The following is a 14536-nucleotide window of genomic DNA, read 5'->3' as shown; positions in this document are numbered from 1 at the left end:
ATGCTGAATCAGTTGTTAACTTTAAAGCTGTGGTTGATAGATTTTTGTTAACTGAAGGTATTCAGGGGTGTCACAGAATTTTTACAGTGCATAAAGAGGCGCAAAAAGAGCGACTCTGCACTGGCTCTCTGAAAAAGTATTCTACCTGGTCCCACTCCCCTGCCTTATCTCCAAAACTTTGCACATTCTTTCCTTTCAGATAGCAATCCAATTGCCCTTTTGAATACCTCAATTGAATCTACCTCCACAGGAAATTTGTTCCAGATGCCAACCATCCTCTGGATGAAAATCTTTTCTCTCACACTACATATCCTCCTTTTCCCATTGTTTTGAATCCGTGCTGTCTTGAGTGGGAATAGTTTTTCACTATTTACTTGTCCATGTTTAAGAAGGGTGCCAGGCAAAAGGCAGGGAATTATAGGCCGGTTAGTTTAACATCTGTTGTAGGTAAAATGTTAGAATCCGTCATCAAGGAGGAAATAGCGAGGCATCTTGAGGGGAATTGCTTGATATAGCAGACGCAGCACAGTTTCGTTAAGGGGAAGTCGTGTCTGACAAATTTACTGGAGTTCTATGAGGATGTGTCTAGGGCGGTGGATAGAGGAGAGCCGGTGGATGTGGTCTTTCTTGATTTTCAGAAGGCGTTTGACAAGGTACCTCACAAAAGGTTATTGCAGAAGGTCAGGGGGCATGGAGTTGGGGGTAGGGTGTTAGCGTGGATAGAGGATTGGTTGTCAAATAGGAGGCAGAGAGTGGGGGTGAATGGGTGCTATTCGGATTGGCGGTTGGTGACTAGTGGAGTGCCCCAGGGGTCGGTGCTGGGGCCTCAGCTATTTACCATTTATATAGATGATCTGGAGGAGGGAACCGAGTGTATGGTGTCGAAATTTGCTGATGACACCAAGATTGGTGGAACGGCAAATTGCGTGGAGGGTGTGGAGAGTCTGCAGAAGGATCTAGATAGGCTGGGCGAATGGGCCAGGAAATGGCAAATGGAATTTAATGTTGGCAAGTGTGAGGTGGTCCACTTTGGTAGGAATAATGGTAGGAAGGACTATTACTTACGTGGTGAAAAACTGCAGCAGGCGACGGTGCAGAGGGACCTCGGGGTCCTTGTGCATGAGTCGCAAAAACCCAGCCTGCAGGTGCAGCAGGTGGTCAGGAAGGCGAATGGGATGCTGGCCTTCATAGCGAGGGGGATTGAATATAAAAGTAGGGAGGTCTTGCTGCAGCTGTGTAGGGCATTGGTGAGGCCGCAGCTGGAGTACTGTGTGCAGTTTTGGTCGCCATACTTACGCAAGGATATTTTGGCCTTGGAGGGAGTGCAGAGGAGGTTTACTAGGCTGATACTGGAGTTGAGGGGGTTGAGCTATGAGGAGAGGCTGAATAAATTAGGCTTGTACTTGTTAGAGTTTAGAAGAATGAGGGGAGATTTGAGACATATAAGATGATGAATGGGATGGATAGGATAGAGGTGGAGAGACTCTTCCCGCTCAGAAAGGACAGTAGGACTAGGGGGCACAGCCTCAAGGTAAAGGGGGGGCGGTTTAGAACGGAGTTGAGGAGGAACTTCTTCACTCAAAGGGTGGTGAATCTCTGGAATTCTCTGCCCGTTGAGGTGGTGGAGGCTACCTCGCTAAATATTTTTAAGACGCGGGTTGATGGGTTTTTGATAAGCGAGGGGATTAAGGGTTATGGGGAGAGGGCGGGAATGTGGAACTGAGCCACGACAGATCAGCCATGATCTTATTGAATGGTGGGGTAGGCTCGAAGGGCTAGATGGCCTACTCCTGCTCCTATTTCTTATGTTCTTATATCCCTCAAGATCTTGAATACCTCTATCGAGTCCCTTCTCAATCTTCTTTTCTCCAAGGAAAACAATCCCAATCTCTCTAATCTATCCTAATAGTTACGGGTCTGTATCCCTGGAATAATTTTTGTGAATCTCCCCTGTATTTTCTCCAATGCCTTCACACCCTTCCTCAAGTATAATGCCCAGAGCTGGATGCAGTGCTCCAGATTAGTCCTAACTAGTGTATTATACAAGGTATTGGGCAAAATTGAATAGAAAATGCTTAAAGGACTTTTTTTTATTCATTCATGGGACATGGGCATCGCTGACTGGCCAGCATTCAGTGCTCATCCTTAGTTGCCTTTGTGCTGAGTGACTTGCGAGGTCATTTCAGAGGGCAGTTGAGAGTCAACCGCATTGCCATGGATCTGGAGTCAAATTTATGCCAGACCAAGGACAGCGGATTTCCTTCCCTAAGGGACATTAGTGAACCAGATGAGTTTTCCAACAATCAACAATTGTTTCATGGTTATCAGTACATTCTTAATTCCAGATAATTTTATTGAATTCAAATAAAATGTCATGTAATTCGATGCTTTGATGTTCTTAATTGAGAGAAGTTATGGGGCGAAACAGACATTCAACCCATCTAACCTAGAATTTGAACTGGAGTTGCAGTGAAGATTTTAGCTGGATTGGCTATTTTAGTAAACTTTCTTTCTGCACCTCATACAGTCACCCTTCCCTCCCCACCATCGACCTGCCCCTTGCTAAATAACAGGCTGAGGCATTCTTTGGGAATATCTTTACTAAGTTAAGACTATAGTTTTCCTGTAAATGTTTGTGTCAGTTCCTAACCCTGAACTGCTTCAATTTATACCTGAAAGTATGAAGTTGGAACACTTGGAATAGGATCTTGTCACTCATAATATAACCCAAGCCTGATGTTTGTTTGTGTAGTGATATGAACACTCAAAATGAACAATCCAAATAAAATCCATGGATCAGTTACTCTGTGATGGTGCAAAAACTAAGACATGTAATAGATCCGTCTTTGAAACACAAAGCAACATCCTGCTCTATTCATTTGTAAATGGAGATGTATTTAATATTTTTCTTCTGGCCTCTGGATGAATTGAGTCAATAATGTGTTTGCTGATGTGCCAGAGATGTGACAGAGGCAGCAGGCCCTTTATTAAAATAAGACACACAATCCGAACAGTGAATTTCCCCATTCTGACCTTATGTTACTTCCGCAGCCCTGGCAGAGGCAGAGACTTGGCATTAGGCAGACGCAAGCAAGAGAAAAGAAGGCCTGTGATCTTTCTTATAGGAAACATGGCCATTAATTCACAGCAAAGTCCCACAGATGAAATACCAATGAGATGCATGACTGGATTTGATTTTTCACTGATGTTAGTTGAAGGATAAAAGTTGGCCAGGAGGCTGTGCCTTGGTGCTCAAATCTATAGGGTGGCACTTGTAAACCATCACCTTCTGACCTGGAGGCAAGAGATCTAACTTGCAAAGCATTATAGTGTTTGGACAATATATGCTTGTGACTTGCTCTCTCTTTCACTCTCTGGGGGTGACCTTACCTTCTTGTCCTGCTGGTTAATGGGTGGGATGAGCCGGTAAGGTCGCCCAGTTTCTTCCCTCTCACAATCTTACTAGGCCCAGATTTCCAGCAAAATCAGCCTCATGCCGAGGAGTGAAAAGGCACAAGGCTGATCTCAATATATAAATCCATTTAAATGTAGATTTAAATATTATTAGTGAGCCCGGGCGCAACCATCCAGACTCACTTGCCTTAGCGGCCTTGCCGGTGAAGGTCCTCACTGGCAAGGGTCACGTATAGTTCTGTTGCCTGCCGCACAGTCTGCTTTAACTCTTATACGGTGGACAAGTAACTTCAAGTAGACGTCTTCTTAGTACAACCAATGTTTATTTAAACCCACAAAATCAATAATCACCCACCCGGCCGACAGTAAGTTATCTTACAGAAAATACTAGAATTCAAGTCCAATACAAGACCTTGACTTAACTTTGTGTGACTGGCAAATACCCAAGCAGATATTGGCCTTTATCTGTGCGCTGGTCTCGGTAGTCATCTGCGTAGTTTGGTTCTTTGGTCTGGTCTGGCACTCTGGATCTGATCTTCTTTCCTTCCTTCTCAGGTGTGGTGGCTCTCCTTGTCCTGGCCGTCGCTGGTAATGGTCACCATTGTTGGAATTTGTTTGTGGGGTCAGAGAGAGAGAGATTCCTGGTTGCGCAGCACCCCTTATACCTCGTTGGATTTCACGCCCCTTTTGTCATTGCCAATCAATTGATCAGGAGTTGATCCCCCGATCAATAAGAGTCCAGTCAGGTGCTACCACACCGATCTCTGGGTGTGTCCCCAACAGCCATGTCTGTAGGTGCTGGAGGCACATAGGTCACGTACCTCCCTCCTAAATAAGGGGTCACAGTGCCCTTACGTCTGGTACACAACCCAACATGACCAGAAAGTCTCTTTCATCCTGGAGGTGACCCATATCCTGTTTATTCACTTTTCAGGGTTGCAGCCTGTTTGTCTTTAAACTGCAGCCTATCGGTTTAGTTCTTGCCCAATTGTCCCAGAGTGCTTTACAAAACGCCATTTTAGATGACCCGTTTGGCCACAGTTCCCATCAATGGGGAAGTCGTGATGCCCTGGCTGATAGGACCAGAGGCCATTGATACCTTCCAACTGGTTGGGAGCAGGGATGGCAGTGCCCGTTTGGCAGTGTCAAGCACTGGCAGTACTCACTGGGTCATGATGTAGAGATGCCAGCATTGGACTGGGGTAAACACAGTAAGAAGTCTCACAACACCAGTGTTTTCAAAAGCTTGTGGGATTACTATCAAATAAACTGGTTGGACTTTAACCTGGTGTTGTGAGACTTCTTACTGTGACTACTCACTGGGCATAGGGCAGTGCCAAGGGGGCAGGGCCTGTGGCAGCATTTAAGGGGAAGGGTGGATTCTGGATGGGTGTGGGCCTAGGGGAAGGCAGGCAGGGCTCGGATGGGGCAGGGCCTAAGGGGAGGCAGGTGAGAGGGAAGCTGCGCACTCTGCAATTGGGATGGGGGGCGTGGGGGAAGGAGCTGCACATTCGACAACTGGTGATCAACTAGGGTGGGTGAAGGGGGGTAATCAACCTGACTGGACTTGGGGTTGGGGGTGCGATTGGCCAGGCTGGGCTGGTGAGTTGGGGGGGGGGGGGGGGGGGGCGGGGCGGGGGGGGGGGGGGGGGGGCGGGGGGGGGGCACGGGTGAGATGGGTGAGCGATATTGGTGGTGATAGGCCAGGGAGGTCAGCAATCGCGCGGGGGGGAGGGGGGGGGGAGAGATATCCAGGGCAATATTGCACAGAACAGAGAGGTCTGTGCATGTGCGATTGCACCCTCTACTGTGAGCTGCTGGCTTTCTGGCAAGCTTAGACTTTCAATTTAAATGCATGCAAATACAGTTAAATTGTCATTGCGCCTGATTTGGGTGTGAAACAAATCCCCGCCATTCACGGGTCTCGGTAAAGTGGCGATCTGCACAGACTCGGGTGCAGATTGCGATAAAGGCCTCACACTGAACTTTACCACGATTTTGCGCCCGAAAGCGGACGCAAATTGTTGGCAAAATTGGGCCCTTAAGATCTTGAATGGTATTGACAAGGTGGATGTGGAGGGGATGTTTCACCTTGTTGGAGGATCTAGAATAGGGGTCACTGTTTAAAAATAAGAGGTCACTCATTGAAGAGGAGAAATGTTTTCTCTTAGAGAGTCATGGGTTTCTGGAACTCTCTTTCAGAATAGGTGGTGGGAGCAGAGTTAGGCAGAGCTGGATAGATTCTTGTTTAACCAAGGGGTGAAAGATTATAGGGGGTTTGGAGAAATATGGGGTGGAAGTTATAATCAGCAGGAACTTAGTCTTGTTTGTCATGGTGGGTTAATGGCAGGCCACCATTCTCACTGAAGGTCGTCAGGAACCTGTTTAGCGTACAAAAGATAGAATTTAAATGAACACCCTCCTCATATATATAAAAATGTTATGTATATCTTTATATGTGTGTGTGGACAACTGCTTATAAAATAATTTACACTTTAGCATGAAGTTGATATGTGTTCCCTGGCCGAGTTGCCAGTAATCTGACTAATCCCAGGTTGTACTTGTCGCCATGAATAAACATTCCCACTTCATCTGTTCAGTAGTATGTCATTAATATTTTGACAACTTCTTTAGATATTGGAAGAAGACGAAAAGCAGGACAAGTGGCAAACCCTAAACCTACTGAAGTAAAACGGTCCAGAAAAGGTAATTAGAAGTACAAGATAGCAATAACTGTCAACGGCAGCAAAAGCTAGCCTATTTGACCCTTGGCCTACTTTGCTCACTCCAGTTTGAATTTTGTTTCTCTGTGGGCTTTGGGATGACGAAAGGATTCCCAAGCTCACAGTTACCGGCAGCACAACTGGCACAGGTATTCCCAGAGGTGGCCTTCTAATTGGCTACCTCCAAGCTGGTTGTCTAATAATGAAGAGAGGGTGACTTTGCAGTGCTGAAGGCCCAGTCAGAGGACAGGAGCCTCATCGAGAGAGATGGTGCTGCTGAGGCAACTCAGAGAATGTGTGCTCACTTCAAAACGGGAACAGCCTCGGAGCTGAAAACAAAAGCGTGTAATTTAAAGGGAGTGGAGGGACTTCTCAGATCAGAGGAGAAACCTCTCTGCTTGGATCATTGGGGTATGCAGAGGGTCCTTTGATGTCCGTGGACCCTCTTTTGGGGATGCTCTCTGCACTGCTGCAAGGAGGTCACCCCCATTAAGCTGGGGGCCTCAGAACACAACAGAGTGAGGTGGAAGGGAGGCTGCTCTGCTATCAGGGGATGTGCATTAGAAGAAAAAAATCGCCAATTAGAGCCTGAATTATTTCAATTAGCTGCGCACATCCAACATGGTGCACACTCTGGGAATGCATTGGGGAGCAGCCCTGATGAGGCACCCACTGTTATTTTCCTGGGCACCCACTCACCTCTGACCCTGTCACCCCAGGGCTTGGAAAATTGAGGTCCCCCACCCCGCCTGTGATGTGATCAGGATCCCATATTGCCCATTAGTGCTTTAAACAACTCGGCTGTTTGATCTGCCCCGGAAACAAGGCCCAATTTTATTACCAGCCTCTCCCCACTGAAGGCTTTCAGTGATGATACATCCAATTGACAATAGACAGGACTTTGACCCAGCAACAAGGAATTGGCACTCGTTTGGCTGAATAATTGGACTCAGATTGAGCCCAGATTGCTTTGCAATGGTGAGGTTAGTGGTTTGGTTTGTACATGCACCTGCTGACCTCACTGTCAATAAACAATCCCTTGGATTAGTTTCGATCGCCTGGGTGAGTCAGAGGGGAATTTTCTGAGTGTTGTCCCCGTTTTAATTTCCTTTTTTGCATCTCTGTGGAGGTGACACAGCTACAGATTGTTACAAAATGTTCAATCATGAAACTCAAGACATATTTCTGTATATTTTGATGGATGTTTGTGCATAAGTCTGAAAGCTATTTCCTATTCTTCTTCAGGCAATCATAGCAAAACAGCAGCAGTTACATCCACTTCCATGGACAGTTTCACTTGCACAATGTGGAATCCAGACCCTGGAGAAATGGACATCACACCTTCTCAAACAGGAGAAGAGTATTTGAATTTACCAGCAATTTCAGGTCATTCTTAACATCCAATTTTAAAGTCACTTGTTCTTTCTCTTTACCAGTGGAAGCAAAGCATGTACATTTTGCTGAACCTTTAGGACTCACTGCTCGGCTGGTGTTTGGATTCTCGTTCAGGGTACCGCACTTTAGGAAGGATCTCGAGTCCTTTCAGTTGGTGCAGGAGGGACTTATTAGAGGGACAAGGGTCAAGGCATATCAAGGACTGGCGAGAGGAGGGGAATTAGCGTACAGCAGAGAAGGTGAAGGAGAGATTTAAAAGTGGTGCTGTAACTGATGGTTGGGGGGGCTGGGTTCCTTTTGATTGAGAAGATAAGAACAATCTGTCTCCTGTGTCAACGGATCCAATATCAGAAGATCCAGAACTGCGATAATAGGTGAAAATATCAGTAGGAGGTGAAGAACTTTGCTTTAGGACAACTTGTCCCGATTTAATATTCACTGTGGAAGCAGATTCAGTAGTAGCTTTCAGAAGGGAAGAAAATGTCTATGAGAAAAGGAAGAATTTAGTGGGGTCCTGAGGAAAGGGCAGGAGATTGGACTCTTTCCAAGGATTGGTAAAGGCACAATTACCCTTTTCTGTGCTATTAAATTCTATGCTATAAAATTTGGATGCGTAGTACTCACATTTTGTCATTCTGAGCCCAGCAGAGCAACATGGAGTGGTGGATGCCATGTTGGGTATGTAAATATGCAAATTAGGCAGATGGTGATGCCGTCAGGGTGTAATATTGAATGACTGTAGAGGTTTCAGTTACAAACCTCAGTGCTCCAGTGCACACCCCACAATGCTGAAACAAAAGGCACCATAAAACATCGTTCCATAAAACGCTATCAAACAGACCAACATTCCATACAAAGCTCAGCTAGTCACTTTTAAACATTCCCTTGGTGCCTTTATTCCATGTATATCTGCCTATCCTGCTGCTCCCACACAGTGCTACCATTGCAGCATGGCTGCTGCAAGGCTCCTGACTTTCAGATGAGGAGTCTATAGGTCAACTTAACACTGCCCTGGCCCGAGGAGGACTGAGTTGGATGTCTGATCAACATCTGTAAGGCCATTAGGGGGTGGCTGTTGTGGCACCACATATGCTGCCATCCTGAGAGAGGGCAGTGAGTTTCGGTGCCAGGCAGCCACTGCCACACCCCTGGGGCAGTACCTCGGTGACACTGATAACTTGCTGCTTCACTGATCGCTGGACTGTTGTGGGACCTGGCACACCCCTTTGAGTTCCTCGACTGGTGTGAGCTGGAGTGTATAAATTCTGTTTGTAATTTGTTTGTCGATTCTCGGATGCGCTGCAGTCTTTTGATGCTGTGCTACCCAGTTAGCACGTGTTTACAATGCCCAGGGCTAGTGTTAGATGTGGCGCACATTGTGATATCGAGCCTGTCATTTTAAACTCATTGCTTAGATATTTGCTGGGGAGAATTGGTCGAATAAAAGTTAGATTTTGAGGACGTTTAAGAGGATGTTGTGCAAATTGTCAACTCTTTGTGAATGCTTGTTCTTGCACTGAAGGAAAGTCAGAAAAGGAGCAGAAAGAAAGGAAGAAGAGAGGAAGAAAGTCATTTGCTGGTACATTGGCCATGATTTAGAGCCAGGCTAGTGAGAGGCACAATTCCTGAAATGACTGCTGAATCTCACAAGAGGCCGAAACGTGATTTGTGCAGGCAAGATTTAAGCTCAGGATCCTCCCCAAGCCCCTGCTCTGATGCGATCAGATATACACCCAGCAAGGGCACGAGCCTGATTAACATACATTTACATACATTAGAATCTCATCAGCAGACTTGATGCCACTGCTTCTGCTCTGACCGTATCTTCCCACCCAGCAGGCACGACGTGACATCAGCATGAATCACTACTGGTTTTCAAAACCACAAACCAGTCATGATCACCATGCAGGGTGGGTGGGGGAGGGGGGTGCACATACGTAAATATAATCCCCGGGTGGTGAGGAATGACTGCCCCATGACACTTACATTGGCACTGCCAATCTGGCAGTGGCATCCCAGTTCTGTCACGGTGGCAGTGCCAGAAGTGGGCCCTCTGGAGCACAGAGAGAAACAAAGTCTTGCTTCAATTGTGTAGGAGCCAGGTTAGACTGCCCCTGGAGCGCTGTGTGCAGTTTTGGTCCTCATACCTCAAAGGATATTATTGCAATAGAGGGAGTGCAATGAATTTTTCTTGGGATGGTGGGACTGTCTTATGAAAAGGGATTGGGGAAACTGGGCCTATATTCTCCCCAGTTTTGGAAAATTTGAGGCGATCTTATTGAAACCCTACAAAATAATTAAAGGAATAGATGGGGCAGATGGAGGTAAGACGCTTCCCTTGGTTGAGGGAGTCTAGAACTGGGGACACAATTTTAAAATAAAAGGGATGTCACTTAGGATCGAGATGAGGAAGGATTTCTCGACACAGAGGGAAGTGAATCGTTGAAATTCTCTACCCCAGAGGGTTGTGGAAATTGAGTCATTGATTGTGTTTAATGTAAAAATTGACAGATTTCTGATTAACAGTAACATAAAGGGTTATGGGGATAGTGTGGGTAAAAGGAATTGAATTGTCCAATCAGCTGTGATTGTTTTGAATGGCTGGCCTGGCCTGATGGGCTGAATGGCATACTTCTGTTCCTAAATTTCTCCCACTGAGTTTCTTTTGTGCTTTCGAAGCTTCAAAGTACACGATCCAAAATGTTAATATATTTGCAGTAGACACAAATCATCTACATTAGCGAGACCTTTGAACTGGTATAATTTTATACTGACAGGAGTGCTGCACCATTTGACATGTAATGTATTATGTAGCAGGAGGATCATTCACTATGACAAACACGCTTCTGCACTTTCCAACATTAGGAAATACAGTGAGCGGGCAACGTTTATAAGAAGCAAGTCTTCACATGCTGGCTGAAAGACAGGCCTTGCTGTCAGTCATGTCACATGTATTGCAGTGGTGTTCACCAGACTCAGCAGGGACAGAGCTCTAACTAACATTCTAGAGCATTACTGCAGTTGGCAAGGGCTCTCCATAATGGCCACTGGGTTCCAGCTACTCTGGATAAACCCAGGCACTAAAAAAAAACCCTACAAAACCTTGCCCCACCTAACCCAAGTATTCAATGATTTGATTTATTATTGTCACATGTATTAGCATACAGTGAAAAGTATTGTTTCTTGCACACTGTACAGACAAAGCATATCTTTCATAGAGAAGGAAAGGAGGGAGTGTGTAATGTAGTGTTACACTCATAGTTAGGGTATAGAGTGTTCAATTGTTTCTCCATGAACTTACATGTTGGGTGGGAATTTCTGGCTGCGCTCGCCCCAAGTCCATAAAATCTTACCTGATGGCAATGGACCTTTGCAGGGTTTTTCCTGACCGCTACGATTCCTGTGGCAGGCGGTACGGGAGAATTCCTGCCTATGACATAAACTCAGTTCTCCATCTGTTATTTTTAAGTCATTTAGAGATGCAACTTCTCAGTGATGGAACATTAGGAGTTAGAAAAAAACATTTAATTAACATAATAATAGTTACTTTTAATGCATTTTCAGCTGAGGAAAATGTTCCAATTCAATTAACCAAGTCGGGGTATTTTTGGGGTGCTTTAAGATTATGATTCCTGTCATAGGCTAGTTTAAGATTGCTAGCTTGCAACAAAAGAACTGTGCAACTTGGTTGCTCAGTGGTCTGCGGCCTTTACTAATTCCTCAGTCATACTGACAGAGTCAGCCAAACTTCCTTTGATTGGCTAGTTGATGGCAATTTAATAGATCCAGCCATATGGTGGTCACCATCAACTTATTGAATAAGTGTGTCACTGAGGTGGGGTATGTTTGGGTGATTTATTTCAGTTTTGTATTTTTGTAAGCTGCAATGCCATGAAAGAAAGACTTGCATTTAAATCCTTTTATGACCGTAGGATGGTCGAAAGTGCTTTATAGTCAATGAAGTACTCCTGAGGTCACTGTTGTAAACACGGCAATTAGTTTTCATACAGCAAACCCTGACAAGCAGCAATATTATGATAACCAGATTTTGTTTTTAAAGTGATATTTGTAAAGGGATGAATATTGGTCAAGGCATTGTGGAGAACTCCCCTACAGTAGATGTGTACAAGATTTTTAATGCCGCAGATATTTTTCAAACACGTCTTTTTTTTCCTCCTTTGTTTTGGACTCTGATGAATTTTACATTTTGTGTCAACAGATTTTGCCGAGGATTATAGATCGTTAATGGTACAGAACATCTGTCAGAAATATGAAGCCAACCTGGCAAAAGAAGACCAGCTGAAACAAGTGACCCTCGACCAGACATTCAGAAGTCTGACCATGAAAGATGGAAGCGTGGCCAAACTGAAGGAGCGGATAGATGCCAGCCGGGATGATGTGCTCAGTGCGCCTGGGCTGGAAGAAAATCAGGATTCAGTTGCAAACCTAGCAGAGTTCCTCAACGGAAAGCACACCACCAATTGCAGAGTGCACATCCTGCTGGGCAAGGCAGGAACTGGAAAGACCAAGTTAATGCACAAGATCTGCTATGAGTGGGCGCGAGGTGCTCTCTGTCAGTTCCAGTACGTGTTTCTGTTTGAGTTCCGCCAACTGAATCTGATCAAAGGAAGCATAGATCTGAAGAGTATGTTATTTGACTTGTTTCTTCAGCCAGAAAGGAGCTCCCACTCCGTATTTCGATTCATAATAGGAAACCCCAAGAAGATTCTGATCCTGTTTGATGGCTTTGACGAGTTTGCAGGGAAAGCTTCCGTCTGCACCTCTGTTGTTTCTGATAATCCCATCGCGCCGCTATCAGTGGCACAGTTATTTTCCAGCCTGTATAATGGGAAACTGCTCCCGGGATGTATGATTCTAATAACGTCTCGGCCCAAGGACTTACTCTGCTTGCCTTTGGACGTTGTGGGCCAGGTGGGGGAAGTCTCGGGATTCAACCAGTGCAAAATTGAAGAATATGCCAGTCGTTTCTTCAAGAATAACAAGCACAAACATCAGGCAACCTGCCACTTGCAGAAGAATAGAAAGATATTAAATGTGTGCTACATTCCAGCCATGTGCTGGATAGTCTTTCTTTGTTTAGAGCACTTGTTATCTCAAAGTCATTTAGAACCTAAGCTACCTCACACAATGACACAATTTTACATCGAGATGCTTACTGTGTTTTTAAAGAAAGGTACCAGTAGCAAAGAGACCAACGCTAACACTGGAAACTGGCTGCTAAATAAACACCGAGAAGAGATTCAGGGACTTTGCTATCTTGCAAGAAAGGGACTCCAGGAGAGTAAGTCCGTCTTTTATTCGAGAGACCTTTTCTCTGAAAAGGTTACAAACTTTGCTTCCTCGTATGGGTTTGTCACCACCTTTGAAGTGAAGACAATTGACCAGAACCAGGAGAATGGACACGCCTTCATTCACTTGACCTTCCAAGAATTCCTGGCTGCACTGCATCAGATGATTGACAGTTCCATTACTGACCAAATGCTAAAACACAGGTTTTACCTCAAATCCAAATGGACATCGAAGAATGACATGAAAAACGTGTTCACCGACGCCGTCCACATATTTTTATCAGGATTGGCTTCGAAGAGATGTAAGCAGTTCCTTAGCACCTTGTCCAGCAAGAATGAGGTGTGGGTGCAAAAGAAGCAGAAGGCCATTTTACAGAACCTGCGGAAGTTGGCTGCCACCAATCTAACCGGGCCGAAAATAATCGAGTTGTGCCACTGTGTATACGAGACACAAGATCGTGAGCTCGCCCGGGAGGTTGCGGCACATTTAAAGTCCAAATTTGAGCTTCGAAACTTTCGGCTTACTCCGGTGGATATGATTGTTTTGATTTTCGTTATAAACAGTGGAGCCAGCTGTATCTGCCTGGATTTCGGAGGTTGTGCCATGGACCTAGAATGTGTCACCATTTTGGCTACTTGCAAGAACATTGAGGTTTTGGTGTGAGTAAATGCATGTGCTCTTTAAATTTATCATGGGGTCTCAGGGCCTGGCGCTGCCTGGAATTTGGCTTCTCAATTCAATCCACAGCATCTCTCAGACACTGTGGACTTTGTACCTGCCCAATCCTGAAGGGTTTAGGCGGGATTTTCCGAAACTGGAAAATCTCGCCTGAGGTCAGTGGACCTGTCCGTACACCACCCCTCGCCCTCTATGATTCCCTGGAGGGGAGGGGAAGCAGAAAAGGAAAATTCACCCCTTATTTTTGAGAGGAACTTGTTATTCTCTGTGAGGTGTCTCACTTGATGGGAGCAGCACAGATTTGAGAGTCACACATGCAGGTGATGCTGAGTTCTGGTGTTTGCCGTTCATTTTAATTACTGGAAACTTGAGCTTGGAGGAGGTGGTTGGGGGGGGGGGGTGCGGGGTGGTCACTGACTGATTTCTCCCATCTTGGCTTCCATTCAACTCCTCACCAAAAATGGAGTTTTGTCAAATCTATTCCAAAGCCTTGATATCAATGTTGTCAGTAAAGTCTCCCCTCTCTCTTCTTGCATGGGTTTCCTCCGGGTGCTCCGGTTTCCTCCCACACCCCAAAGATGTGCTCTTAGGCTGATTGGTGTACCAAATTCTTTGTTCTTTGTTCTTTGTTCTGCTGGTCATGAGTTTGATGCTAGTTTTGGGTGGATACCTTGTAGGTATCTGCCCAGGCCAGAGTTAGCATTAATTGGATGGGCCAAATGGCCTACTCTGCTCCTTCCTCTTATTATTATTGTGGACTGGTTCCTTGGCCTGTGGTCTGTTTGGACCCTCCTGTCTACTGAAAATGTTGCAGACCATTGACCCACACCTTGAGTGAATCACACCCAACCAATTTGGCTCGAGGTTTAAGTGGAATTCACAATCTACTTAATAGTTTTCCAAGCATGAACTAAAGAGCATTCACACATGGGAAGATGAGCTTCACTGATGTACAGCTTGCCGTGTGAAACATTTCATTGTCCTGGCCAGCTGATTTCTGCATCCTCTGGTCTGCA

General features: G+C 45.5%; 1 protein-coding gene across 1 annotated transcript in view; it reads left to right on the top strand.

Moving 5' to 3' along the window:
- nlrc5 (NLR family, CARD domain containing 5) overlaps positions 1-14536 on the top strand; it is a 171937-nt gene that overhangs the window by 38167 nt on the left and 119234 nt on the right. The window contains exons 4-6 of the mRNA XM_080187115.1: positions 6049-6120; positions 7383-7523; positions 11752-13501. Coding sequence (XP_080043241.1) covers positions 6049-6120; positions 7383-7523; positions 11752-13501 — 1963 coding nt within the window. The remainder of the gene's footprint in view (positions 1-6048; positions 6121-7382; positions 7524-11751; positions 13502-14536) is intronic.

This window comes from Carcharhinus amblyrhynchos, chromosome 4 (assembly GCF_965287045.1).
Source record: "Carcharhinus amblyrhynchos chromosome 4, sCarAmb.v2.hapA, whole genome shotgun sequence".
NCBI lineage: Eukaryota > Metazoa > Chordata > Chondrichthyes > Carcharhiniformes > Carcharhinidae > Carcharhinus > Carcharhinus amblyrhynchos.
The sequence above is the reverse complement of the archived record's forward strand: the minus strand, read 5'-3'. Positions and strand labels throughout refer to the sequence as shown.